Below are 24,756 nucleotides of genomic sequence, written 5' to 3' on the forward strand. Positions count from 1 at the left end.
CTCTCTCACTCATACCACAGCAGGTTCAAAACGCAGCTGACAGAGCCATGTAGAAAACAGTTGCAGCTCTCCCCAACCTGCAGCTGGGGAGCCAGCAGTTATCACTGCTCAGCCTTCCTGCCCTCCCCTTATTGTTCACAAGGAGGGGCTATGGCTGGAGAGGTCCCAGGGAACTCCAGTGCAGTAATTGTAGTTCAGAACAGAGGCAATCTTAGCAAAGCAATCATGTGTCCTTAGGGCACAACATGGTTCCTGCCTGGGAAGAGGCCTGCTCCTCCACCATTATGGCTATTGCCTCCGCATGTGACTGGAACCCCCAACCTGGACACATATGCCCAGAACCTGTGCACAATTCAGTCCTTGATAAAATGCCAGTCAGACATCAGCCCTCAAATCAAACACACTACTTTTGCCAGGTGGTAAGTATTATAGCCAATGTTGGAATGGAGGGCAATTAGGATAAACACTTTTTATTGGGTCCAAAGTATAATAGCTTTCTAATTTTACTTCTGAGTTCTTTATAAGTTATCAACTTTTACCTGTAAAATGATTTCTCAAGCTAGGACACCTGCTTTTATCAACCAATTGGTAAGTTTATCATTTCACCAAATCTGCACAGGTATAATCATTAGTTCATTGCTCAAGTATAGATACAACAAGTATAGATACAACAAGATACCCAAGGAGAGAAGCTGTACACTTATACTACTGCTGTCCACACTGGTTCAGCAGGCTCCTGTACAGTATTCCTGGATGATGACCCCTATTTATACCCAGTTTCCAAGGTCATCAGAGGGTAGATGCTTGCTTATCTTGATCAGACACTTATGAACTTGCTCTGCACTTAGTCTCTGTTGCCTCTGTCAATCCCCAGTAGATGGCATCTGTGTATAACTAGTTTCTTCAGTCATTTCTTAGTTGGAGAGTTGTTATGCTGTGTTCTTTTTTTAGAAACCACGGGTCTTTCAATTTTCTCCATATATTGTAATCCCCTTTTAAACTATTTCTTTTCCCATTTCAGAGTTTGTACTGTTCAAATCCTTATAGCTTTATATCACCGTACCATACAATTAAGGTAATATCCAGAGAGCAGCAATCATTAAGAAAACAAATAAAATCCTGTATAGTTCCTGTAAGTTTTGTGGATGCAGCCCATACATTCCTTAATTTTATCTAATACTTTGCATCTTTCAGGGCTTACAGGGAAAGCAGAGGCATTGTTCATAGAGAGAGAGGTTTATATGATTTACAAAATAGACAAATGTACAACTTCTAATTTGGGGTAAAAAGTTTGTTGAAGGAACAAAGCTGATGATAAACAGAATGTTTGATCTTTAAGACAGATAAGTGTATGCTTATACACTCTCAACATCCATCTCATTATCATGTTTAATTTGGGGTTAAAAACAAGGGAATTAGTTGGAGAATCAAACCAAACCAATCGAAATAACACATCAAACTGTTCATAACCAGTCTAAACTCTCAACATCCATCACATTGATTCAGGATCATTATCTCTTTATTTCGATTCACATAGGGTATACATGAGACCACTTTGCTGACGTCCCTTTTAGCTGGACTGGGAAAAGGGATCCCATTTCATCTGCATGTAAATTACGCTTAAGTATAAAAATCTTATTTAGACATTTCGATTTGAATTCTTGGGGAGCAGAACCTTTAGCCCAAGCTGGGCTATGGATCAGCAACACATTATAAAGTGTAAGTTGCTCATAGAGGACTCCAGAAGAGTCAATAGGTGCTAACCTACAGTTCACTACAGTTCATCTCCAAAGCTCTTCTGATGACTCAGTTAACAGTAACCATCCCTAACTCTTAGAGGGCAGGTTCACCGGTAAAGTTCAAAGTACTTTTCAGAGTGGGAAAATGTGGCACAGAAAGGGTGCAGTCAGAGAGGCAGGGGAAGCAGAAAATTAACCTGTTTCAGCTTCTCATATTCTATTCCCAGCTGATTCAGAGCAGCTATTCCCTAGTTGCCCCCTCCCATGACATGCCTTGACTACGTGCCATCTAATCAGTTCTCAGGAAAACAACAAAAAACTTTATAGAAACAAGCCCAGTCAGATTCCACAGATCCACACTTATCATAGTGACACACCTTATGGCTCTTTGTCAAGCTCATTAGCTCAAAGTCTCATGGACAGCAGGACCAAAGCCCTTAGTGCCAACATGTATTAGATCTCCTTGTGCTAGGCACAGGTACAGATGTACGCTCCAGGAAGCTACAAAAGACAGTCAACTGTAGAAGTGTTGGCTACCAGTTACCTCCTGCAAATGGGGAAGGACATTCAGCAGTCAGTGGCTGGTAACCTGTCCAGGTAATTGCTAAGCACCTGCACTGAGGTCATAAGCAGCTCCATGAGTCTGCCCTGAAGCAAACACACATCTGCATAAAACCAAGATAGATCCTAGCTTTCTGTCCCTGGGAGATAACAGTTGTGCAGTGAGATCAGTAAGTATTAGCCTATGCAGGCGCTGATAAGGATAAACACTTTTGTCAGGGGGAAGATCCACCTAGCAGCCAGCCTGCCATTGCAGAAAGAAACACACAAAGACAGGAGGTCGCCACATGAGAAGGCAGCCACTGAGCCTCAGAGTTGGTTCTACTTGAAAGATGTCCATTTCCCTGGCTTCCAGTGAGCTCCCTTCCTGTTGGTGACATTTATTAATTGGCTGCAGTAGCTGTTTGGGCTGATTTTTTAAAATTTGTGGGTGGCCAAAGAAATCATACAGAACCTGTAAGAGGAAGCTGTGGAGCAGGGTAGTAAGCTCTGCTTGTCCCTACCCTACCTGGCCAGGAGACCAGATCCAACTGTTCCCAATGCTCCTTAATTTCAGAGCCCAATTCTGTGACCTCCTTCTGATTAAAGCCAAGTGACCTTTGTAACCTTGGTTATTGCTTAATGATTCAGGAAGAGAGCATCCAAAGCAGCTGCTTGTCCAATGCTTGGCTTTTACACGATCAATTTGGGTCTCATCTCGTCTTTTCTGGAAGCTTGCAACTGGCTGGGGAGCTTGCAGGGTTAGGTGCCTGAGCCTTGGTTCTTGGGTATCTGAGTGGGGAGAAGGTTTTAGACTGTTCAGCACACTGTAGTTTTGTCAACCCATCTTGGCCCAGCTCTGAGGATCATAAAGGATTGCAACACACACCCTCCCCAGCGGGGGCAGAGGATAGCCCTGCACCAGCTTGCTAGGGCTTCAGAGAGACACCTTGGCCCTGATCCATCTAACACATGCTGGCAAAAACTCCCCTTAGGAAATGTTTCCTTCAGGTCCCAGCTAATGACTGCAGAAGCAAACCAGGGCACAAGCACAGTGTCTTCTTTTAGCATAATTTTTAATCCTCTGCCCCAGCCAAGATGTGCCAAAGGGAGGGCCCAGGCTGAGAGGCCAGGGACAGCTGCTTCTCTGCTGATTGGTCCTTGCTCTGCCTTGGGGAGGATCTTTGGACTTTGGGTCTCACATCCTGTGGTGTGTTAACTATTTGCTTTATCTAGTGACAGGCTCTGAATTTCAGGATACAGGAAGTACACAGGATCTGAAGCAGAGCCCTTACCTGCTGCCAACAGAGCAGCTGCTACCTAGCAGGTACACCTACAGGAGGAGGGCAGCGAGAGATAAAAGCCCCACGCTGGACTGAAACTTTCCTCTCGCTCCCTCTGCTCCCATCTGAAAGGAGTCTCCAGGCTTCTGAAGAAACATGTCTTTTTCCCTCTGCACCTCATGGGTCTGGATGCTTCTCTTTCTTGGTATGTTGGTGAGGCTTTTCGTTCAGATGGTACTGGCTTAGATAGTCTTGGCTTGGTGGAAAGGTAGGTGAAAGCTAGACTTTGGGCTGCTAGCCTCTGGCCAACTCGTCACCCACCTCCTTGGTTTCTGAGTGCTTGTGTACTTGGAGGCCCAACCCATGGCTTTCTCTTCACTTTCTGGTGGCTGGTTCCTCACAAAAGCAGTTCTATGGTTTCCATTAGGACTCAGGGCAGAGTTGGAAGTTTCAGGTTAAATTAAGGCAAGCTCTTTTGTTCTGCATGCCAGAGAAAATGAGCATGGTTCTCTTCTTTGAGAGCAAGAGTGCTGCCCCCTTTAACTCCATCCCCTGTGTCTGGGGGTGCTCTTCTGCCTGATTTGGGGACTCAGCCCACCTCTGGGTACTGACTTGCAACCCCCCAGCCAGCAGCAAGACAGACTCTGGCAGTATTATATGAGTTTAAAGCTCCCAAGCACTAGACAGGGCATCCCAGATTTTTGCTGGGAAGATCAGAGCCCCTCTGGGCAGCTGTGCAAGTGGACTGAGAGCCAAGGGCTGCAGATCATGCCACAGTTAAATTGGAGAAGGCAACACCAGGAAAAAGCAAAATCATTCATATTCTGGAAGGAGAGATTCATCCAAGAACTACACAGGAAAGCACCTTGGTACTTGGTAATGTAGGAGCCAGATCTGGTAGAGGGCCCCATTCTGCAAAACATCAAACAGCGTCTCAGCAGCAGGCTATGCTCTTGATGAATAAGGGGACAGCTGCCATCATTGGGCAGTGATGGGGCTGATCTGTAGTCTGCAGATCACAACTGGGGTGTGCTCAGTTTCTGGTCACAGATACGAAGCACCCGTGTACTGGGAATGTTTAAAATGATCTCAGCTTCTGAGTACATAGGGATAGCTCTACAAAGGCAGAATTAAGGGGGCCTGTGTTTCTAAGCTGAGTTCCATACTGTCATATGCTTGGATCTCTGTAGGCGACACCTTTGCTCTGAATGGCCTGGCTTATTGTTGGTTGTGTTAGAATTTCTATATCACTTTTGCTGGGTTTTGATCTAAACTCACTATATTTGAGCCGTGAACCTTATCCACATACCCCTCCAGCTTCTAGTCAGTAATTCCCTTGGTTTAAGGGTTGTAGGAGTCAGCAGATGGGAGCCGTGCTCCACCAGCCTGTTAGAGAGCATGGGATGGGGGAGTGGCATGCTCCTAGGTTTGTAGGGCATGGAGTGGGAGTAAACTTGGGGTCAGGAGAACTACCCCAGCTACCTCCTGCTGCTCCGCAGCCCCCCTAGAAAGAGGCTGCAACAAACCATCCTCAGCCACCCCACCCCTCCCCGAGCCTTAGGCTCAGGCTCATGAGAGCAACAAGGCAGCAGTCAAGCCTGACTTTTCTCCTGACAAGCCCAAGGAAACATAATGAGGAGCAGGGTCAGTCTCAGAGTGGGGCCTGGTGCTGCTGACATCTATGGTACTCGGATACTTGCTACAGAGGGAAATCATGAGACTGCCACAGAGGGTGGTCCCAGGCATTGTTACAGTCCATGAGTGTGCCCTGGGCCTCTGCTGCCCTTCTCTCTTGTTGTCCCCTTGTGGCAGAGGGTTCCTTTACTCTGATCCTGTTGTCCTGAGCCCACGGGTGCATTGTTTGTGTTCCTTGGATGAGAGATGACAAACTTAGAAACATGGAGCATTGGCCTAACTCCTGTTTCCAATTTATTGCCTTCCAAAGGCTGCAAATAGCTCTGCTGTCTCCCTGGGACTGCAGGAATGCTCTCTCTTGCCCAGCCATGGCACTTCCACCCCTGCTGATTGACATGCCTTGGAGATGAGACTGAAAGTTTTACTGAAAGTGCTGCTCTGTGCTGAGTTTACAGCAGATTCCTGGTCACTCGGAGTGGTTTCTGCATCCCAGCAATAATGGGAATCCCCATGGCTTTAGGAACTAGGGCTCTTTCTTTGCCACTTACAGAGTAACATGGAGGAAGAGACAAGGACAAGCAGTGCTGGAAGGGTAGCTGCTAGACTCTCTTAGTGATGGGGCTGCCCAGCGTGGGGATTCTCGGAGCCATTCTCACTATGCCATCCTGCCCCTCTGCGTTCCCACTTCACCCAGGGTGGCAACTCAGTTGCAGTAAGCTCTTGCCTTCACTGGGGGGAGCCTACATTGCTTGGGTCCTGTCCTCTGGGTCCCAACTTCCCTCAGTTAAGTACAGAGTAACTGAAGGGCTTTGGTTAGTGGGTCACCGCTTTGACTGTCACAAGCTAATTCCTTATCAGGTCTTCTCTACCTCAGAGGAGTTCCCACAGGCAGCCATCGTATAAGCAACTCCTGCCACTAGCTCATCCTCCCCTCACAGGAAAAGCGTTGGTCATCTGCTTTCTTTCCTCAGCCACCTGCTGACCTGGCTCTGCCTTCTTCCTTCCCTCTCTGCAGGCCTGACACATTGCAAGGAAGGAGGATTGAATGAGCCCATAGCCTGTCATTAACCTTTCCTGTCCTGTGGGAGCCTGATCACACTCACCCCATTTTCTGTGCAAGGGAGAAATATTAATACAGTACACAACCATGCACACCATACACATGCACACACAAACATATGTGTGAGTGTGCAGACACTCATTTGTGACATCCTCCATAATTTGTGTGCTACCTGCATGCTGGTTCACTTGCCTGATGCAGGCAAAGCTTACCCACATCCCGAGTGGCATCACATTTAAATAGCTATAGCCTGTACCAGATAGATGCCAAGCTACTGAAAGGTGAATCTGGGCAGAACCCAGGCTATTGCCTGGCTCACAACATGCTCCATCCCTGGGGCAACCTCCATGGGCCTGAACCCTGCACCCTGTTTTCTCACTGCCATTTGCTGCAGTCCAAATTTGGGCCTATTTGAAGGCAGGGTAGATATGCACCTTTATAGACTAATACTAAGCTATATAGAGAGAGCACAAGCTTTTGGGAACCCAAAATTCACTTCATCAGATGCTGTGGAAGATGTGCAGAAAGGAGAGTATAAAGTGGAGTGAGTGATTAGAATACAACAGGTAGGAAAGCAGGAGGGTGAGGGTGGGGAATGCTAGGAGAAGCATACAAGCAAAGAACCCATACAAACAAAGGGTCACAAAAACTAATCCAGAGAATGGGATAAGAATACATATTCCCTGTTTAGACCATACTTTGGACAGTCCAGTCTGTGGATAATTTTATGTTCTGCAACTTTCTGTTCAAACTGGCTTTTAATTTTTTTCTGCCTGAGAACATCAATCCTGAAGTCAGCAGTGGAGTGTCCAGGGAGGCTGAAGTGCTCTCCCACAGGCCTGCGTGTCTTTCTGCAGCTGATGTCATATGTTCTTTATCTCTGCACAGCATCAGGACAGGGAAGCCAATGAAGCCTGAGGCTGTTGCTGGTCTGTGTGGAGTGGGGATTAGACTGATCAAACTTCAGACAAGGTCTTAGCTTGCATCATGGCCAGGCCAAAGCACCCAAAATCATAAGATTGTTGCAACAATCATTACATTAGGAGAAAAATAAACATGGGTTTGGGGTTTTTTTGCCATCTTACTACTGAGCCTTCAAGCAGCTGCTTTCAGGCAGTGCTGTCAGGCAGTTGTGTCAGGGCTGTGATGTCAGCTGGCTATGTGAGGACGGCACTGTCAGGAAGTCATGCTGTCAGGCAGCCATGCAGGGGCTACGCTGTCAGGCAGCTATGTAGGGATTGTGATGTCTGGCAGCCATGCTGTCAGGCAGCAGTGCAGGGGCTGTGCTATCAGGTGGCTATGTGGGGGGTCGGGCTGTCATAGTTTTCTGCACAGCCCAGGTTTATTGGCCTCCAAGGGGTTGGAGCTTTGTGAACACCTCCACCTCACAGGAGAGTTAGCTATTTTGGCCTAGTACCAAGGGCAGGTTGGGGTCACACACTCACAATCTGAGTACCAGATGATCTGGAAACAAGTCCTGATTCATGACTCTGGACCCTGCCAGTGCTTTGTTAAAATTCTGGCATCCCTGTGTCTCTACATGGCCTTTGGAGCCCTCTGTACCCTGGTCAGGAGGCTGAATGGGGCCACTGGCTCATGCTTGTTATGCTGCTGGGAGCCAGGCCATGACGGCACCTCAGGGGAAGCAGGGTGTCTGGTACAGCAGTGCTTATAACCTGACAATGTGGTAGGCATCTGTGTAATTATTGCTCTCCCCCTTGCTTCCAGGCTGCACCCTTGGACAGTCAAAGCAAACCCGCTCTGCAGGAAGTGATGTCAGAAACTGCACCACAGTCCCTCCGGTGAGAACCTTCCTGGCATCCCAAAGAACGTCTGGAAATGTGCATGTCCCATCTGCAGCTCTAGGCAGACCTGAATCCCCCCCGCCCCGCGCCATTCTTTTCAGTACAAACTTTGGGTTCTCTTGCTTCCTCCCTGCTCTCCACTGACCTTTGTGTTCCTTGGGTCTCTTCTCCAAACACAGCTGCCATCTCCATGCCTTGGTCAGTATAGCCAAGGAACCCATCAGGCTCCTAGCTAAAGGGCTGGGGAGGAGGCAAACCAAATGCTCAGCCTAGACAGGTATGTGGCACAACACTAAGTCTTTTTCCATAGTGCTCCAAGAAGAGTCTATGTCCTGGCTCAGGCAGGGCCCAAAAGAGTCCCTAAGGGCACTGTGCAGACCAGCCCTTTAATTTCAGGACAGCCCTGTTGGGAGGTGTGTGTGTGTGGCCATGTCACACAGCTATGAAGCAGAACAGAGCAATGCCGTGGGACAGCTGGCTGCCCACATTAACTGAGCAGGTGCTCTCTGGAGGTTGGGGGGTAGAGATCTGCCCCCGAGCCCTGGACCCTTCATTAACCTGTGTTTCCCTGTCACCTCAGTACCTGCCCTCCACAGTGACAAACACAACTGAGCGGCTCCAGGCCCTGCGTCAACACATGCAAGTCTACAACGTCAGTGCCTACATTGTTCCAGCCACTGATGCCCACATGGTAAGGCCAGAGCTGTGTCTGTTCCACCCAAGACCTCTCTCACCTTCATTCCCTGGATGCCAGTGCACCCCACACCTTGCACAGTGACCAGGCTGTGGCTCAGATCTGTGGTGCCACACCTGCAGAGAAATCAGTAGCTCACTGCCAAATGCCTGCAAACCAAACACCGCCCCCTGCCCAAACCTGTCTCTACTTCCCATTGCCTAATCCTTGCTTTCTACCTCTTTGGAGGACACTGTGAGCCAGGCTGCCTGGAGAAGGCTCCCTTGGGCAATGACTGCCTGCCAGAGTTACAGCTCTTTATCTCTCGCCCTGTTCATGTACAGGCAATGGCAGGGGTAACCGTGTGTGGGGAGAGGGATGCCAGTAGTCATGGGCTTTCTCTGTCTCTCAGAGCGAGTACATAGCTGAGCAGGATGCCCGGTTGGCATGGATGACAGGCTTTACAGGATCTGCAGGTGAGAACATATCCCCACTGCCTGCTTGCTCTGCTGTTTCAGCCCAGTCTCCCAGACACCCTATCACACTCTGGGAGCTCTTCCCATTGGGATGGTCCCTTCTGGCATGCCTGGAAAAGACGATCCCACAGCACCTGCTCTAAACATGGCCTTCTCCCTGGGGAACATAGACTTTTCTTTTGATTTGCAGGTGGATGCCAGCCACAGGTCCAAGGCAGAAAGGAGTTAGGGCCCACACTGTCTGCCTGACAGTATAGCAGGGGTGGGCAATTTTTTGGGTTTGTGGGCCACATAGGGAGTTTTACTGATCTGTTGTGGACTGGGTCAGCATGTTCCCCACACACTCTGCACAGCCACTCACCAAAATTCCCTAAATGCACCATCCCATCCACCTGGCCATGAGTCCCGGCTGGTCTCCATGGAGACACCAGGATTGCAGGGTGGTGACAGCATGGGCCCAGGGTGCCACAATCCCAACCCCAGTCCTGCCCACCCACCTGTGCCACTTCTGGATGCCGCTCCCCTGGATCCCAGCCCCGGGCCCATCCTGGCTGGGTGCAGAGCAAAGCCATGATCTGCTGCCCCCTCACTGTCACTGCTTCTTGTTCCCAGGGTCTCCATGGGGACTGACCAGGACCCACATGGGCAGGGTGCATGGCCAGGAGGACGTGATGGTACCGCAGGCAGTGTGGGGTTGCACTTGGGGCTGGGTCCAGGATTTTGGGGTGGTGATAGTGTGGGGCCAGACCTGGGGCCAGGACAGAGCCGCGATCTGCTCCCTGCATGCCCCTGCCCATAGAACCTGCACGCGTGGCAGGGGTGTGCAGGGAGTGGCTCGTGGCTCTGCTCTGGCCCCGTGCTGCCACCACTACAAGATCCCAGCCTGTGATCCTGCCTGGCCTTGCCTGCCCATCCCACTCCCGAACACCACTCCCCACCTGCCCGCAGCCCCATCCCATTCAGCTGGCTGCATGTTCTGCTTGTGTAGGTCCTGCCCGGTGGTAAGTGCGGGGTAGACCAGCAGGGGTGCTCAAGGAGTGGGACCAGGTCTGGCAGCAGCAGCTAAAAGGAGCCACCACCACTGGGGCTGCTGGGAAGCAAGTCTGGCTGCTGTGCCACCATAGCCCCACTGCGCATCTCGGGGAGGCAGGACTGCCCGCGTGTGCCATGGCTCAGGCTGCCTCCCTTGCCTGGGCTGAGGTGGGACCAAGGGACCCGCCACGGGCCAGATAAAATCTCTTGGCAGGCCAAATCTGGCCCATCTTTTGCCCACCTCTGCTGTACAGCATGAGAAGAGCAGGCAGGGCTGGAGTTGGAGGAGCATACCACTGTAACAACTTGCAGACCTGTGTGCCTCTTTCCCAGTCAGCAGGGCAGAGACAGAGGCTACCTTTCTGCATGGGGTCCCTCTGTGAGGGAGCTCCCTGGGGCTGCACTGTAAGCCTCTTTCTTGGGGGCAGGAAGTGGCCAGGAGAGGATCAGAGTTGCAAGCAGAGTTACTCTAAAGTGGTGGCCAGAAAATGCTGCTTTAGTGAAGCTGAGCCATGTCATGATGTGGTCCATGTAACATCACCCAGGGATGGCATTATACGGAATATGCCAGAATATTTTTATTTTGTGGAAAACTCTGAGATTTCTCCTTTTTCGCTCTAAGCTGGGGTGAAAGGACAGGGGGGAATGCCTGTGGACCAGGACATCTGGGCATTTTTGGCCACCTTGCTTTACAAGGCACAGAGAAGTCCAGGGTGCTGAAAGGAGAAGCCAGTCCACATGTTTCTGGACATAAGGGGGCCTCTTGCCATCAGCTGTACCTCTGCGGGCCTGGCCAAGTGTAGAACTGAGTTCTCTGTGGGCAAAGGCAGATTAAGGTGCACTGGGGCCCTGGACAAGCACAGAATTGGAGGCCCCCTCCCCCCCATGGGAGCTGAGCTGCAGGGGGAGGGCAGGGAGAGGGGCCCCTTCCCCTCCTAGTGCTGGGTGAGACTGGGTGGACCCCATTGGACTGGGGGGCGCATGGTCGCCTCTTCTTCCTGCTTCCAGGCCCCACTATGGCTGATACACACACACAGACGCGTGCGCACATGCATACACAGACACAGGTGTGTGCACTCTACTCTCGCTCTTTGCACATGGGCACAGACCCACACACACACAGACCTACAGACACCCACACACAGACCCACAAAAACAGACCCACACACACTTTCCCCACACAAGACCTCCCCCTCCCCCACTCTTGGTCACATTAAGGTAGCCTCCTCTCCCCACGCCTAACCCCGCCTGTGGCTTGCACCCTGTTACACTGACCTGAAGGGAGCTGCTATGGGCCACGGCGGCACGGGGAGGGGTGGCTGCGGGAGTGCTAAGTTGAATTTTGGGGGGCTATAGGCCCCAAGACCCACAAAGCACCGCTGCCTGCAAAGACACAGTGCTCCTGGCCTGGTCAGCCCGGCCCTACTCATCCCCCACCAGGTAGGGCACGGCTCTCCCAGCCCGGCCTGGCTTGGCCCCCTCCCCTCCAGACACGGGGCCACCTGCCTGCTCCCCTCCCCTCCCCCAGGCTCAGCGTGGCTCTCCTGGCCAGACCCCAGCCCTACCCCCCATCCCCTCAGCCCCATTGGTGGACAACCTCCCACCCCTGCTTCCAGCTCCCTGGGAAGCAAATGTGAAAGTCGCAGTTTTAAACTGGGCGCTAAAGATGGACTCTGAGTTTAAAACTGCTGCTTCCACTTCCCTGCTGATGAGGATCCCGGGGCCAGGGCCCCAGATCGGTAGGGGCTGCTGGGCTCGTGCCCAGCTGGCCGGTACATTCATCTGCCTATGTCTGTGGGTCTGCCTGGAGGATGTAGGATTCTGCAAGCTGCCTGTCCTGGTTCTCTGCTGCTCTGATGTGGTGGCACCACTTTGACCGTGGGGGGTCCAAAGCCAGGAGCCCTACAGGCCAGTGTGTTCTGTGAGGACCTGAATCACTCATTGCGTCTCATGGCAATGGGAAGAGACAGGACAATCAGATATGTCTGCACACATGCACAGAAGGACCCAGGGCAGGCCCACAGAGAGGGGAAACCCAGTGCTTAGCTTCTCTTCTTCTGTGTCTGAGGAACTGGGGTGGTGACTCTGGACAAAGCAACTCTGTGGACTGACAGTCGCTATTGGATCCAGGCTGAACGCCAGATGGATTGTAGTTGGGAGCTTCAGAAAACAGGTCAGTAGGCAGAGTGCACTTGGAGACCTTCTTGGGCCTGGCCTCTCCTGCCCATTCCAATCCCACAACCTCACTAAGTGAACACTGATTCCAGGTCCTAAAGACTTTCCTGTGCCCAGCTGCTGCCCCAGATTTGAAGTCTGGTCCTATCCCAGGGGAACCCTGAGTGCCACTGCTCTCAGCAGCCCCATGTTCTGCCATAAGCCCCGACCCCCGATAGCATATGACTGCAGGTGTGGCACTGAGTCTGGAAGCCTGGCTCTGAGCCTGCCTTTTCTTAGCTGTTCTCCTGGCCCCTGCTGTTACCCAAGCTGTTGCTACAAGCACCAGCTCCTCCTTCCCTTGCAGCTAACCCTGACCTTGGACTGCCCACAGGGCAAGGGTACCACTGTGATGCTCTGTTTTGTCTTACAGTTTGGATCCATTCTATTGGGGAGTGGATTCTCCAGGAAGTTCCAGCTGGGAAGAACATTGGCTTGGACCCCTTCCTCTTTTCCATTGGTATTTCCCCACCTCTACATGGCTTTTCCAGTCCTCCTGCTCTGCCCTCCCACCCTGTTAATGGATCATTGCTGGCAGGTGGAGAAGTCAGAGAGACTCCCATTCCTCTGACAGTGACCTTATGGGCCCTTTCTCGGTGGAGGGGTGGGAAAGACTACACAGCAGACCAGTTGCCATTGCTCTGACCTTTGGCTGGGTGATCCTGATGGTGGGAAAGTGTGGAAATGTTAGGAGGGTGGGTCAGAGAGCTGTCGCTCTGTACCTAACTGCTGACTGCACTGCTTCCTCAGATAACTGGGAGAGTTACTGCCAGGCTCTGCAGAATTCGGGCAGGAACCTGATTCCCATTGAAACCAACCTAGTGGACCTTGTCTGGGATGCCCAGAAGCCCCCTCCACCCACCCACAGTATCTATGCCCTCTCGGATGAGTTCACTGGTAAGCCCTCACCCCTTCTTGACCACAGGAGTCTTAGTGCATTCACAGAGCCATGTGCCAGCTCTACCATGGGGTCTACACTAGCATCCAGGCTTTGACAACTCTTGATCAGAAGCAGATGTTGCTGAGCATCACACACACAGCTCGACTGCCTGCATTGCCAGGAGCCTTGGTCTCCAGATGTTTAAGACATAGGTTAACAAGACGTAAGTGCAGATGGGCTGGATCACAGGGTAGATGGTTTCCCACAAGCACAGGGGAGGCCATCTACAAGGACCAGCTCGTCCAACCGCTCCTTCAGTGCCAGAGCTGCTACCAGTCATCTCACCTCCATGGAAGTGCTGAGCAGCTGCAGCAAGAACTACAGCTGGATCAGATTCCTCCCCAGTCTCAGTGCTAGGCTTTCCATCCTGGACTGAGTCCTGCCAGCCCAAGACTCTGGGCATTCATCTGAACTGTGCCTGTCTCTTGCTTTTCTTTCAGGGAACACCTGGCAGAACAAAGTTTCTGACATCCGAACCCAAATGGAGAAGCATTCCAAGAGCCCCACAGCAGTGCTGCTCTCTGGCCTGGAGGAGACAGCCTGTGAGTACAGGGGATCCACATATTCCTTCCACTGCATCCTCAGCCGGTGTCTACAATATCCCTCACCATCTCCCAGCAGTGGCCTCTCAACTATCCACAACCCAAATGCTGTTGAGCCATGCAGGCTAGCCAGCCTTCTTATCGCTCCCCCAACCCCAGGGAGCCAACATGAGATAGTTGATCATTGCTATAGTGGCACCTAAAGCCCAGCATGGGGTGTCAGAGACCATGGCTCTGGGCATTGAACAAACATGAAAGGAAAGCTAATGTCCAGCTAACCTCATGTCTGGCACAACCTCTGCCAATCTACCATGCAATCTATGAGAAGCAGGACAGGGCAAGAGGGTCAGACACACGCAGCTTAGCTCACCCATCTCTAATGCCTTCTTTCTTGCAGGGCTCTTTAACCTACGAGGAGATGACATTCCCTACAACCCCGTGTTCTACTCCTATGCCCTGCTGACCAAATCGAATATCAGGTAAGAAGGATTTCCAGTCTCGAAGGACTGGACCAGCTCCCCAATCCTCTCCAGACCCCGGTATGACCCCCTAGCTCCCACCTCTGGACCCCGGCATGACCCCTCAGTTCCCCATCCCTTCTGGACCCAAGGATGCCTCTGGGGCTCCCTGTCTCCTCTGACCTCTCTTCCCAGCATGGCAGTCCCTTCCCTGCTCCATCTGCTATGTACTGGCTCCTTGCTTGCACCTCCTGCCAGCTTCTTGCCAAACTGTGCAGGTGACTGCAACTCAATCCCATCCCCTTTCTTGCTCCTAGCCTGTTTCTGAACCAGAGCCGCTTGACCCAAGATGCCCTTCAGTCCCTGACAGCAGGATGCCCAGGGCCACTGTGTGTACACCTTGAGGACTACAACCAGGTGAAGGCCCATCTGGAGAACTATGTCCAGGGAGACATCCGGATCTGGATTGGCACTGAGTACACCACCTATGGGCTCTTTAGAGTGATCCCTGAGGTAAGAGGCACCACTGGCAGATTGCAGAACCCCACTGCGGTAAAAGGGATGAGGCTACCATCACATCTTCTTTGTGATGTCTCCAGGACATTCGCACCCTGCCCAAGGCTGTGAAGGGCTTGAGCTAGTCCTGTCTGTGTGAGGGTCTGGAGGAGCCTACGGTGGGCATTGTCCACACAGGTTCAGACAAAGGGGCAAAGGACCTCAGAGGCCTTGGTCCACAGGAGGAGTCTCTGCCTGTGGCAGGGGGTAGTATCAATAGCCACCCTGAGCCTTTTTGCAGGGAGGGCAGCATATAAGTCAAATAAACATGAGCAGGGGATGGTGAAAATGGGACTTGCATGATCAGGGAGTGTAGCAATGGGAGGCAGTGGAGATGACCCCTGCCCATTGGCCTTTCTGGGTGCCCTGCAGCTATTCTCCCCACTGCTGAGGTACGCCTACATGCCTTGGTAGGCCATAGGCCCTGATCTGCCCCATGTTGAGCAGAGGGAGGTAAAACACTCCTGCATCTGGATTATGCAGCTGCTGATACCACAAGCTAATGGGTCTGACTTCTGGGAGGAACATCTCATGCATAGAACTGTGCTCTTGGCCACTCCCTGCTAGGTGCATAGACAGCACCTGGCCCATCTAGTAGCTGCATGGAGCTCCCTTGCACAGAGAATCCAGTCCTAGTAAGGGTGCTGGCATAGTTCTGCTCCCCAGATGGCATGACACAACTATCCCCACTCACAGGAGAAGCGCTTGCAGGAAAGCTATTCCCCAGTAATGACCACCAAGGCAGTGAAGAACACCAAGGAGCAAGGACTTCTTAAAGCAGCTCATGTGAGTGTCTGGCCTGAGCCTTCATTCTTCAGTAGGTTGGGCCAAGGACACTGTCAACAAATGGAGGGGGCTTCTGTTCATGGAAGGGGCAGGCCTGTGGCTGTGGGAAATGCGTGGTGTGGGTGCTATGGGTGCCTCTAGTGTGGCACCTGGGTGCTTTGGAAATGGCATTAATTTCAGAAAGCAATGTGGGGCTCCATTCCCTCTGCCCTAAGCAGGGCAAATTGCAGGGTTATTCTCAGGTGCAGCACTCCTCTGTCAGCTCTTAGCACCAGCTGCCAGAGCGCAGGTTGTCTGGGCGCTGGTATACCACCAAGGTGCAATAGCCCATCCACAATCACCACTTGCACTTGACCATGCAGGGGAAGCTGGGAAACTGCACCCTGTATGAGCCCCAATTCCCAATGCCCAGCTTGGCCTTGCTCTGTCCTGTGACTGCCAGCAAGCTCTCCCCAGGTGCGGGACGCCGTGGCAGTGATCCAGTACCTGCTTTGGCTGGAGAAGAATGTGCCACTGGGATCAGTGAATGAATTCTCCGGAGCACGCTATGTGAACCAGCTACGACAGTCAGTATAAGGGCAGACCCTACCAGGCTCCATCCTGTCCTCATCTGCCCTATTCCCTTGCATATGGCACCATGTGAGGGGCTGGGCCCTGGTTCAGCTTTCTCTCTAGCACAGCCCTCAATGACCAGGGACTCCTGTGCACTGTGCCACTCTCCATAAGTAGGCGTGGCCACAGGGGGAGGGAGTCTGGCATAGCCCGGGTCCCCCTGGTGCTGAGTAAGGGTGGGGCAGGCTGGTATCTAAAATCAAGTACAGATGTGATCATGTACCCTGGAATGCTGCTATCAACCTCCCTGTGGCTGTGGTCCCTCCAGCCCACGTTGTGGAGACCAGCAGTGCCGCCTGGTGGGGGTGGAGTGAGCTGCAGGCCTGCAGCCCAGGGCTATCCTAGCTCACCATCCCCACTCCTCCCTACCTACCAGCTGGGGGCTGCCTCACACAGCACCTCTCTCTTCCCTTCTAGAAAGATGGACCACTGGCGGGGGCCCAGCTTTGAAACCATCTCTGCCAGTGGGCTCAATGCTGCACTTGCCCACTACAGGTATTCATAGGGCAGGCTCACAATTTGGGTGCTCTGCACAGGGCATGGCCACACATTGGGATTCCAGGAGTGAGGGCTCCAGAGATCCTGGCCCTGTTCTTTGGGCATCCAGGGCTCTTTCCTGAGCCATGGCCCAGTGAGCCCAGAGCTGTCCTCTGTGCTGGACCCTGTCTACACGTTTCCCTAGTCTTCTACAGCACAGGGAGTGTGGAGGGCAGTCCTGCTGCTTTACAGCTGATGTGGGCAGGTAGGGAGGGAGGGAAGACATGGGCTGGGGATGCGCAGGAAGGAGGCATGTATACCTGCAGGAGGGGGTCTCTTGGGACAGGGGAAGATGGGGGTGCTTGGCCCACAGGGCTCTATTGTTCACTTGCACCTCAGGTTCTACTGCTGGCCTGCATGTGAGTAAGTGTGAGCGGGAGCCTGCTGCATGTCCCAGGTAGGGGGGAAGGGGTTAGCTCCATCCCTAATCCTCTGGACTTTCTTCCTTCTAGTCCCTCCAATGTCAGCAGCCGGAAGCTGTCGGTGGATGAAATGTACCTGACGGACTCTGGAGGGCAATATCTGTAAGTATGCCTCCCACTTGCCCTGCAGCTGGCTCCTGTATGTCATCTCAGCTTCCTCCCCCCACCTCCCCCCAATCCCGTCCCAAACATCCCCAAAGGTGCCCAGAAATGGGCACACTGTGGTGCTGTCCTGACCACATTCCCGCAGGCATGAGTGACTGGTGCCTCCTGAATCTGTGGGGAGCACCTGCAGAAGCTGCCAATGGCTGTCAGGGGGGGACACCAGCCTTACCGACATCATCAGTGTCGGCCGTCGGGGGGCACCAAGCCCATCGGGGGGGGGCATGTGCACCCCCGTGCACCCCCTACCAGTCACATATGCCCCTGGGCACATCCAGCCCAGACCTGCTCCAGCCTCACAGAGAGCAGGTGACCTCTGTGCTTCCCCAGGTGAGTGGGCCCAGCATGCTGTGGGTGACCGGTTCCCACAGCTTGCAGCAAAGGTCCCCAAGTGTTTCCTGGGCTGCCGCTCACCCAGCTCATTTTGCTGCAGGGATGGAACAACGGATATAACCCGGACTGTCCACTGGGGGGCTCCCACCCCTTTCCAGAAGGTACGGCTCAGTCCTAGTATGACCCCTTGCCCTTCAGCATGCTCTGCCTGCAGCTGCCCTGGGATGGTGTCCAATTTGGGCGGAGGCAGGGGGGCACCGTGCTTCTGGCTGATATTAGGAAGCAAGTGCTCTTTATCTTCTTCTCAGTACAAGGTGGCCTCCAGCTCCTGGACACTACCCCAACAGGAGCCAGAGGCAGCAGGTCACTCAGACAGGGGAGTGACTAGGGAGCTCAGACCTCGGTCAGCTGAAGTGTTAAGGTCATGGAGATGCTGTCAACTACAGGCTTGGGGCCTTCATGGGCACAGCTCAGACAGAGCCTCTAGCCTATGCCCCAGGGCACAGGCCCCTCTGCTGTCACTGGAAGGGAATCACCATTAGCTGCTAGTCCTGAGGCCCCATGACACACAGCTGAGCCATGCTTGCTCCAGACAAGAGGCTAGAGGCTAGTGACTGCTGTGGTCACACTCAGCACATGTATGTGGGCAGGCTTCCTGGGAGGGACGTGCTTTCTGCACAGCCCTGCTGGGAGCACAGCCTGAGCCTCACTTTCTGTGCCCCACAGGAAGCGTATACGCGAGTGTTGATGGGAAATATTGAGCTGTCCAGACTTGTCTTCCCTTCTGGTACATCAGGTAGGTGCTGCACAAACCCAGCTTTGCTGTGAGGGCATGCTGCTGCCTGGCCCATGTGTGGAGAACAAAGGCTGTGAGAGTCTGCAGGACAGAGGAAGCACTTCCCAGGCAGGAAGATGCCTGAAAGTCCTGCCCCTGGCCTGGGCTAGGGACTTCTCAGTTCCTGTCCCTGCTTTGCTTGCCCCAGTATCCTCTGTAGGGGCTCAGTGCCATGGGAGGGGGAAGGGGAGGGGGAGGGGGGGATGCAGCCAGCCTCCCTTCTCCCAGGGGGCACTCCCAGTCAGACCTGCTCTGTCCCAGCAGTCCGTTTTCAGGAGAGGCACAGGAAGAGGGGAAAGCTGGGTCCCCTTAGCTCAAATGTCACCATGCTCAGCCAGTCACTGTCCAGATCAGCAAAAATGTGTGACTGTCAATTCAAGGCTATAATCGAGGGAGTATCCTGAGTTGGATGAGTCTCTGCACCTCGTATGTGATTCCTGCCTCTGGCCAGAGGTGAGAGCATCCTCAGTCAGCTCATACCCAGCCCAGATCCAGCAACTTAGCTGCCATCTTAGTGTTTCAAAGCATTTACAAAGACAGGTGCCCTTATCACAAGTTGCAGAGGGGTGCACTGAGGTACACAGAAGGCCAATGCATTGGCCAGGGGCATGCAGACATAACCAGAGCCAGGAATAGAACCCAGGGGTCCTGGCAGCTGTGACTGCTCCAGCCCAGCCATCAGCCTGCCCCTCCTTTCACTCCTGAGGCCAGCACTCAGTGTGTGAGCCCATGGAAGGAACGGAGGTAGATGAAGCTCCCACAGACCAGGCCCAGGTAGGGAACACATTAATTCCTCTGCTTTTCTTTATAGCTCTTGGCATTGTGTTGCAGGGCGAATGATTGAGGCCTTTGCTCGCCAAACATTATGGAAGGTTGGGCTCAACTATGGCCACGGGACTGGCCACGGCATCGGCAATTTCCTGTCTGTTCATGAGTGTGAGTGCTCTCCCATTAGCTTGGTCCTAGGAGAAGTCCCACAGGACTCTGTTTTACTCTTGGTTCTTTCCTTCCTGCCCACCTACCTGGTATTCAGACTAGGCTGGCTCAGGGGTGCTAAACCATGTGCTCCATGCCCCCATCTCTACCCCACTCCCTTGCTGTGCCACCACCTATAACTTACAGCAACATCACTTATCCAGCAAAAATTCTTGCTCCCCATTAGCATATAGACCCCCTTTCCCCACATCGACCCTCATCACACCCCCAACACTAATTCATCAGGTCCCCAGGGACCCTGGTAACCTTTCCTCATGTGTCTGGTCACCAACAGGGCCCAGCAAGGTGTGAGCTGCTGCTGCCAGGGGGCACTGCTAAGGGAATTGTTAGGGGCTCCATAGGGCAAAGGCCTGCAGGGCCCCTCTGAGATTTGTACACAAGCAGTAACAGTGCAGGCTAAGTGCAGGGGCCCTGGTGCAAGGCACCTAGAAGGTGCAACCCCTTGTGTCCAAGGTCCCACCTGCAGGGATTTTCCTGATCTAAACTCATGAAAAACTGAATTTGGCATCTCCCTCCTACAGGGCCAGTGGGATTTCAGTCCAACAACGTGCCCTTGACCACAGGGATGTTCACTTCCATAGGTACGTGTGCCCCCCCACAACTTCATCCCATGCTCTGGTGGAGCAGGATTCTAGGCTTTCAAAAAACATCACTCTTCAGGGACTCCCCTGGCCCAGGGCCAAGAGCATGGGGCTGTGGTACCATCACAAGTCCTGCCAGGCTGGGTTGGAACATACTGTAGGACACTGACCTGGAGTACAGAGCTCGGTCTAGAAGAGTGTTTGTGGGGCAGAGGGGCTCATAGGAAATAACTGCTCTGGGACTGGGGCTGTAGAAGTCTCCTTGAGGGAGACCACAGCTACAGTGACAGGGCTGTTCTGGTTCTGGATTCACTGCCCACTTTTCTGCTTCATAGAACCTGGGTATTACCAAGACGGCGAGTTTGGGATCCGCATTGAAGATGTGGCGCTGGTGGTGGAAACCCAGACTGAGGTAGCTTTTCTCCTTCTCTGAGTAGTCAGGCTGCCAGAGCAGGTGACTTTCAGCCAGGAAAGGCACTTTAGGCCCAGCCTGGTTCATGCTTCTCCCCCAGCTGGCAGGGTGCATGAGAAGTGCTCAGCTGGCAGGAAGCATAAGGTACTTAGCAGGCTGAGTAGGTATTGGGCATTTGGCTCCAGAAAACTCTGTTCCAGATTTGTGTTTAAGTGGCACAGGTTCAATCCTTTGATCTTTGCTGGCTCTGTCCATCCCAGGAGCTTGAAGCACATACAATCAAGCAGTGAGCAGACATGGTCATCAAAGCTTGTGTACAGGAATGTGGTCTGCCTCTTGGTGCCTTTAGGTGCTGCCCTACCCTGCTGCGCACTGATAGGCATAAGCTCTTTGCACAGGGGAGCAAATCATTATCTTGCTAAACCTTGAAGCGGGGAATGGGGGTTGTATCATTCCAGTGACCCCTCCTCTGAGCTAGCTCTGTAGTTCCCCTGCTCTCGGAGGTTGGGCCTACTGGTAATGTATAGGTGGAGAGGGAATTTTGAAGCAGTTTAACCTGCCATTGCTCTTCAGTAACTGTTCTAAGGAGCACACACTGTGAGATGCCAACTCCAGACTCTGTAGGACCACCTCTACCCCCAGAGCACTGAAAATGGAAATGCCAAGGATTTATATCAATTTAGGGATTGTCCTCATAGCCCCTTGAATGAGGTTAACTCCAGAGATTGTGTTAGTCCGTGCCTTGAATGTCCCTACCCCTTACATAGGGAGTTCATCTGCCATCTCCTCCTTTCCCTACACACCCCACATAGATGAGCAGAACTCTGGGGTGTGCATGGGACTTTGGTGCTGGCCCCATCAAAGCCCCTTGTGAGTTGGGTGGGGACAACTTGCCCAATCCAGCTGCAGGGAGTTGGGAACAACCCAGAGTAGAGTGGTGCAGGCAGACAACAAGGACTGGAAAGGGTGTCGCCAGTGGCCAGTGCAAATGTGTATGGGAGATGCCATGGATGGGATGTGAATGGGAATGAGCCGTGGAACCCTAGGTGCCTCCAGAAGGGAGGCAAAACCAGAGGTGCTGAGGGAAGGGAAAGGATCCTGCACTACTGGGGTGCAACCCCACAGGAGAGGCTCACTGGGGACAGCAATGCTGGGGCCAAATTGGATGAGAGGCCAGAAGGAGCCAGAGCTCTGAAAGAAGGCAGCCAGGGAAGATGATAGTTCCTAGGCCATACTCCAAGCAAAACCCAGACTAGAGCTACCAAAGGAGCCTTGGACAGCTCTTTTGCCAGCATGTGCTGAGGGGAGGATGGTGACATGCCTGAGGGCTAAGGGCAAATCTTCCAGGGCTTGTCTACAGCCCAGCAGAGGTGCATCCTGGCCCAGGCTTCCACCTGTCTTCATCCTCATGCATGCTCCACATCCCAAAGTCTGCCTATGAAGGCACTCACAAGTGTTCTTCTGTGGCCACAGTTGAGCCCTCAGTGTCCAGCATGCTTGAGCATGGCTACTGGAGACAATCCTGGAACAGCCTCACCACCACAGTTCCTGGTTTGGGGCATGCCTCATGTGGGTGTAGCATGTTTGGTCTGTCCAAGTTGGGACATGCCTGGACACCAAAATAGTCCCTTCTCTAGCACAATCATTCCCTACTACCCATGCCCCCTGGGAAGCAAGGCAGGGCAAGCACCCGCAGTGCATCCACAGGACGAAGGCACAGGGAGGCTAGAGGATGTGCTTAAGGCCATGCAGGGAGTCTGTGGCAGAGCAGGGACCTGAATGTGTCCCCTGGGCCCTGCTTGCTGGGGCCTCCTTCCTTTGGAGGGGTCCAAGACAGGACATCCAAGTGTGGCTGCCCTTTTAGAGTGATCTGCAAGGATGGAGTCTCTAAGTCTGAGCCTGTGTCACCAATGCAGAATGGCAGGACACAGAAACATGGAGGCTGCCATAGCCTGGTGACCCTCTCTTTATGCTCTGGCCCTGTGGGCACAGTGCCACACTGCCCCAGATGGGGTCACCCCAGGAGAGCAGCCTGAGCACTGAGGGGCAGAGCACCAAGAGCTGGGTCTGTTGTGCTAGAGCACTGGCCTCTGCCACTGCTGTGTCCTGCAGTGAAGGGATGGGGGGTGATTCTCCTAAGACTGTGTGAAGTGATGGGGGTTGCTGGTGATTCTCCTAAGACTATGTAAAGGAAGAGGCTATATAATGCACTAACCAGTTAAGAACATGTAGAACCCCTAGGCTGCCTGTTCATGTCAGGTGATATCCTTTCTGGCAGCTTGTGGGGGAAGCGGGGCAGGGATGTGATGGGGCCTTCCCAGCTCAGGAGGGCCCTTGAGTTCAGATAAACAGGTGGGTGGGTGTGTGAGGCTGCCCATCACTGCCACTCCCTCTCTACAGCACAAGGTGGGGGACAAACCCTTTCTGACCTTCGAGGTGGTGTCACTGGTGCCGTATGACCGGAACCTCATTGACGTCAGGCTCCTGTCTGCGGAGCAGGTGTGTGGGGCTCTGGGTGGGCGGGAGCTGAGATCTGCCCATTGCACTGGACACTCATGGCTTCACCCTGCCTGGTTCCAGATCCAATACCTCAACTCGTACTATGAGACCATCCGTCACCGTGTAGGGCCGGAGTTGCAGAGACGCCAGCTGCAGGAGGAGTATGAGTGGATGAGAAGTAACACTGAGCCCTTCTCCCAGGGTGTCCTGGTGGCTGCTTCCCTGGGCCTCCTGGCTGTCACCACCCTGATGTCTGAATTCCTGTCTAACTTGCAGGCCTGAGGGGTGCTGTGCCTGATCCACTCAGCTCTTCTACTGCCCCATACTCAGAGGTCCAAACTCATTGAGTGCCCCCAGCCATGTTTCCCTGCTCCCAGCAGCCTGAGGTTCATGTATTTCCTCACACTCACCCTTGTTACCTCACTTCCTTTTTTTGTTTGTAATTAAAAATAAGTAACATCCAGGAAAGATGATGTGATATTCTCATGCTGTGGCTGAGGTGGCCTTGGCATCTGGCTTCGTGAACATGCAGAACTAGCATGTGTGTGTGCAGGAATGAGGAGTGTGAATATGTGAGGCTAGCATGTAAGTGCAGGGCTGAGGGCTGTGGGGTTGCAAGGTATGAGTTCATGAGGCTGGTGTGTTTGCAGCTTGTGTGCACTATGTTCAAATCGGGGGCTTAATGTCCTGAAAAAAGGCACAGATCACTGAAGTACTTAGTTCTTCTTTGGGGGCATATGCCTGCCAGCCAGTAGATGCTTTGGCCCCAGGATGCTTCCTGGTTGTTAGTTTGGGGTTCTCTAATGTCCCTCTGCCAGACTGATGGCATTGCCCTTAAGCCCAGCCTTTCCTGGTTCTGCCTACCCTTTCCCACCTCCCTGCTGGGTCCCTAGATGATACCCCCTTCTCCCAGCCTACTTCCATGCTCTTCTAATCCCACTGGTTCTGGATGGCCCAGTTGGCAGGAAAGGCCCCATATCTGACCCCCCCTGGGAGATGCAAGCCCAGGATCTTTGCAAAGTCCTGGATCCCCAATTTCTAATGCCGTGTGTGTCACATACACTAGTGCCAGGTGGGTATGTACATGCCCATCCCAATGAGGAGGCTTTATACCAATTTGCACTGGTGCAACGGAGGACACATTGGGAGAGCACCGATCCCACTGTGGACACACTTTGTACAGGCAGTGTCCTAGAGGGCTGTTTCACTCCACAGTTAGGCTCCTTTATGCTTCCAGAGCCCCATCATGCACCTGAGCTTCCATCATGGACTCAGATTTCAGCGCTGAGCCAGGCTGGGCAGGCTGAGGGTGTTGTTTCTTCAGGGAGAGATAGCTGGGTTTTTTTGCAAAAATATTTATTTCTATATATATATAGATATATATTTATATATAACTATACCTCTAACAACCTGCCTTGTGACCACTATGGTTCACTTGATGGTCCAAAACACAATTTTACAGTTACACTTAGTCCTGTTACAAAGACCACACTAAGCACCCACAAGCCCATACACTCACCCACCCACCCATCACTGTCACCTTTAAAACATTGCAATTATGCAAAGAACTACCTCGGCCCCCTCCCCTCTCCCTTCCTCCACTTCCCAACTCCCCTTCCTGTTTTTCCA

The 24,756-nt window shown here is 52.8% G+C and overlaps 1 protein-coding gene across 1 annotated transcript; it reads left to right on the forward strand.

The window, feature by feature from the left end:
* The first annotated feature begins 3,502 nt into the window (after positions 1–3,502).
* XPNPEP2 (X-prolyl aminopeptidase 2) lies at positions 3,503–23,595 on the forward strand. Its single transcript, XM_006262223.4, has 21 exons — positions 3,503–3,767; positions 7,986–8,059; positions 8,643–8,753; positions 9,148–9,211; positions 12,312–12,416; positions 12,831–12,917; positions 13,208–13,354; positions 13,838–13,939; positions 14,337–14,418; positions 14,715–14,910; positions 15,649–15,738; positions 16,195–16,304; positions 16,768–16,845; positions 17,340–17,411; positions 17,905–17,965; positions 18,531–18,600; positions 19,471–19,575; positions 20,157–20,216; positions 20,552–20,628; positions 23,029–23,127; positions 23,209–23,595. The coding sequence occupies exons 1-21, from the start codon at positions 3,719–3,721 to the stop codon at positions 23,407–23,409; spliced, it is 2,040 nt and encodes a 679-aa protein (XP_006262285.1). The 5' UTR covers positions 3,503–3,718; the 3' UTR covers positions 23,410–23,595.
* Positions 23,596–24,756: the final 1,161 nt, after the last annotated feature.

Source organism: Alligator mississippiensis, chromosome 8 (assembly GCF_030867095.1).
Source record: "Alligator mississippiensis isolate rAllMis1 chromosome 8, rAllMis1, whole genome shotgun sequence".
Taxonomy (NCBI): domain Eukaryota; kingdom Metazoa; phylum Chordata; order Crocodylia; family Alligatoridae; genus Alligator; species Alligator mississippiensis.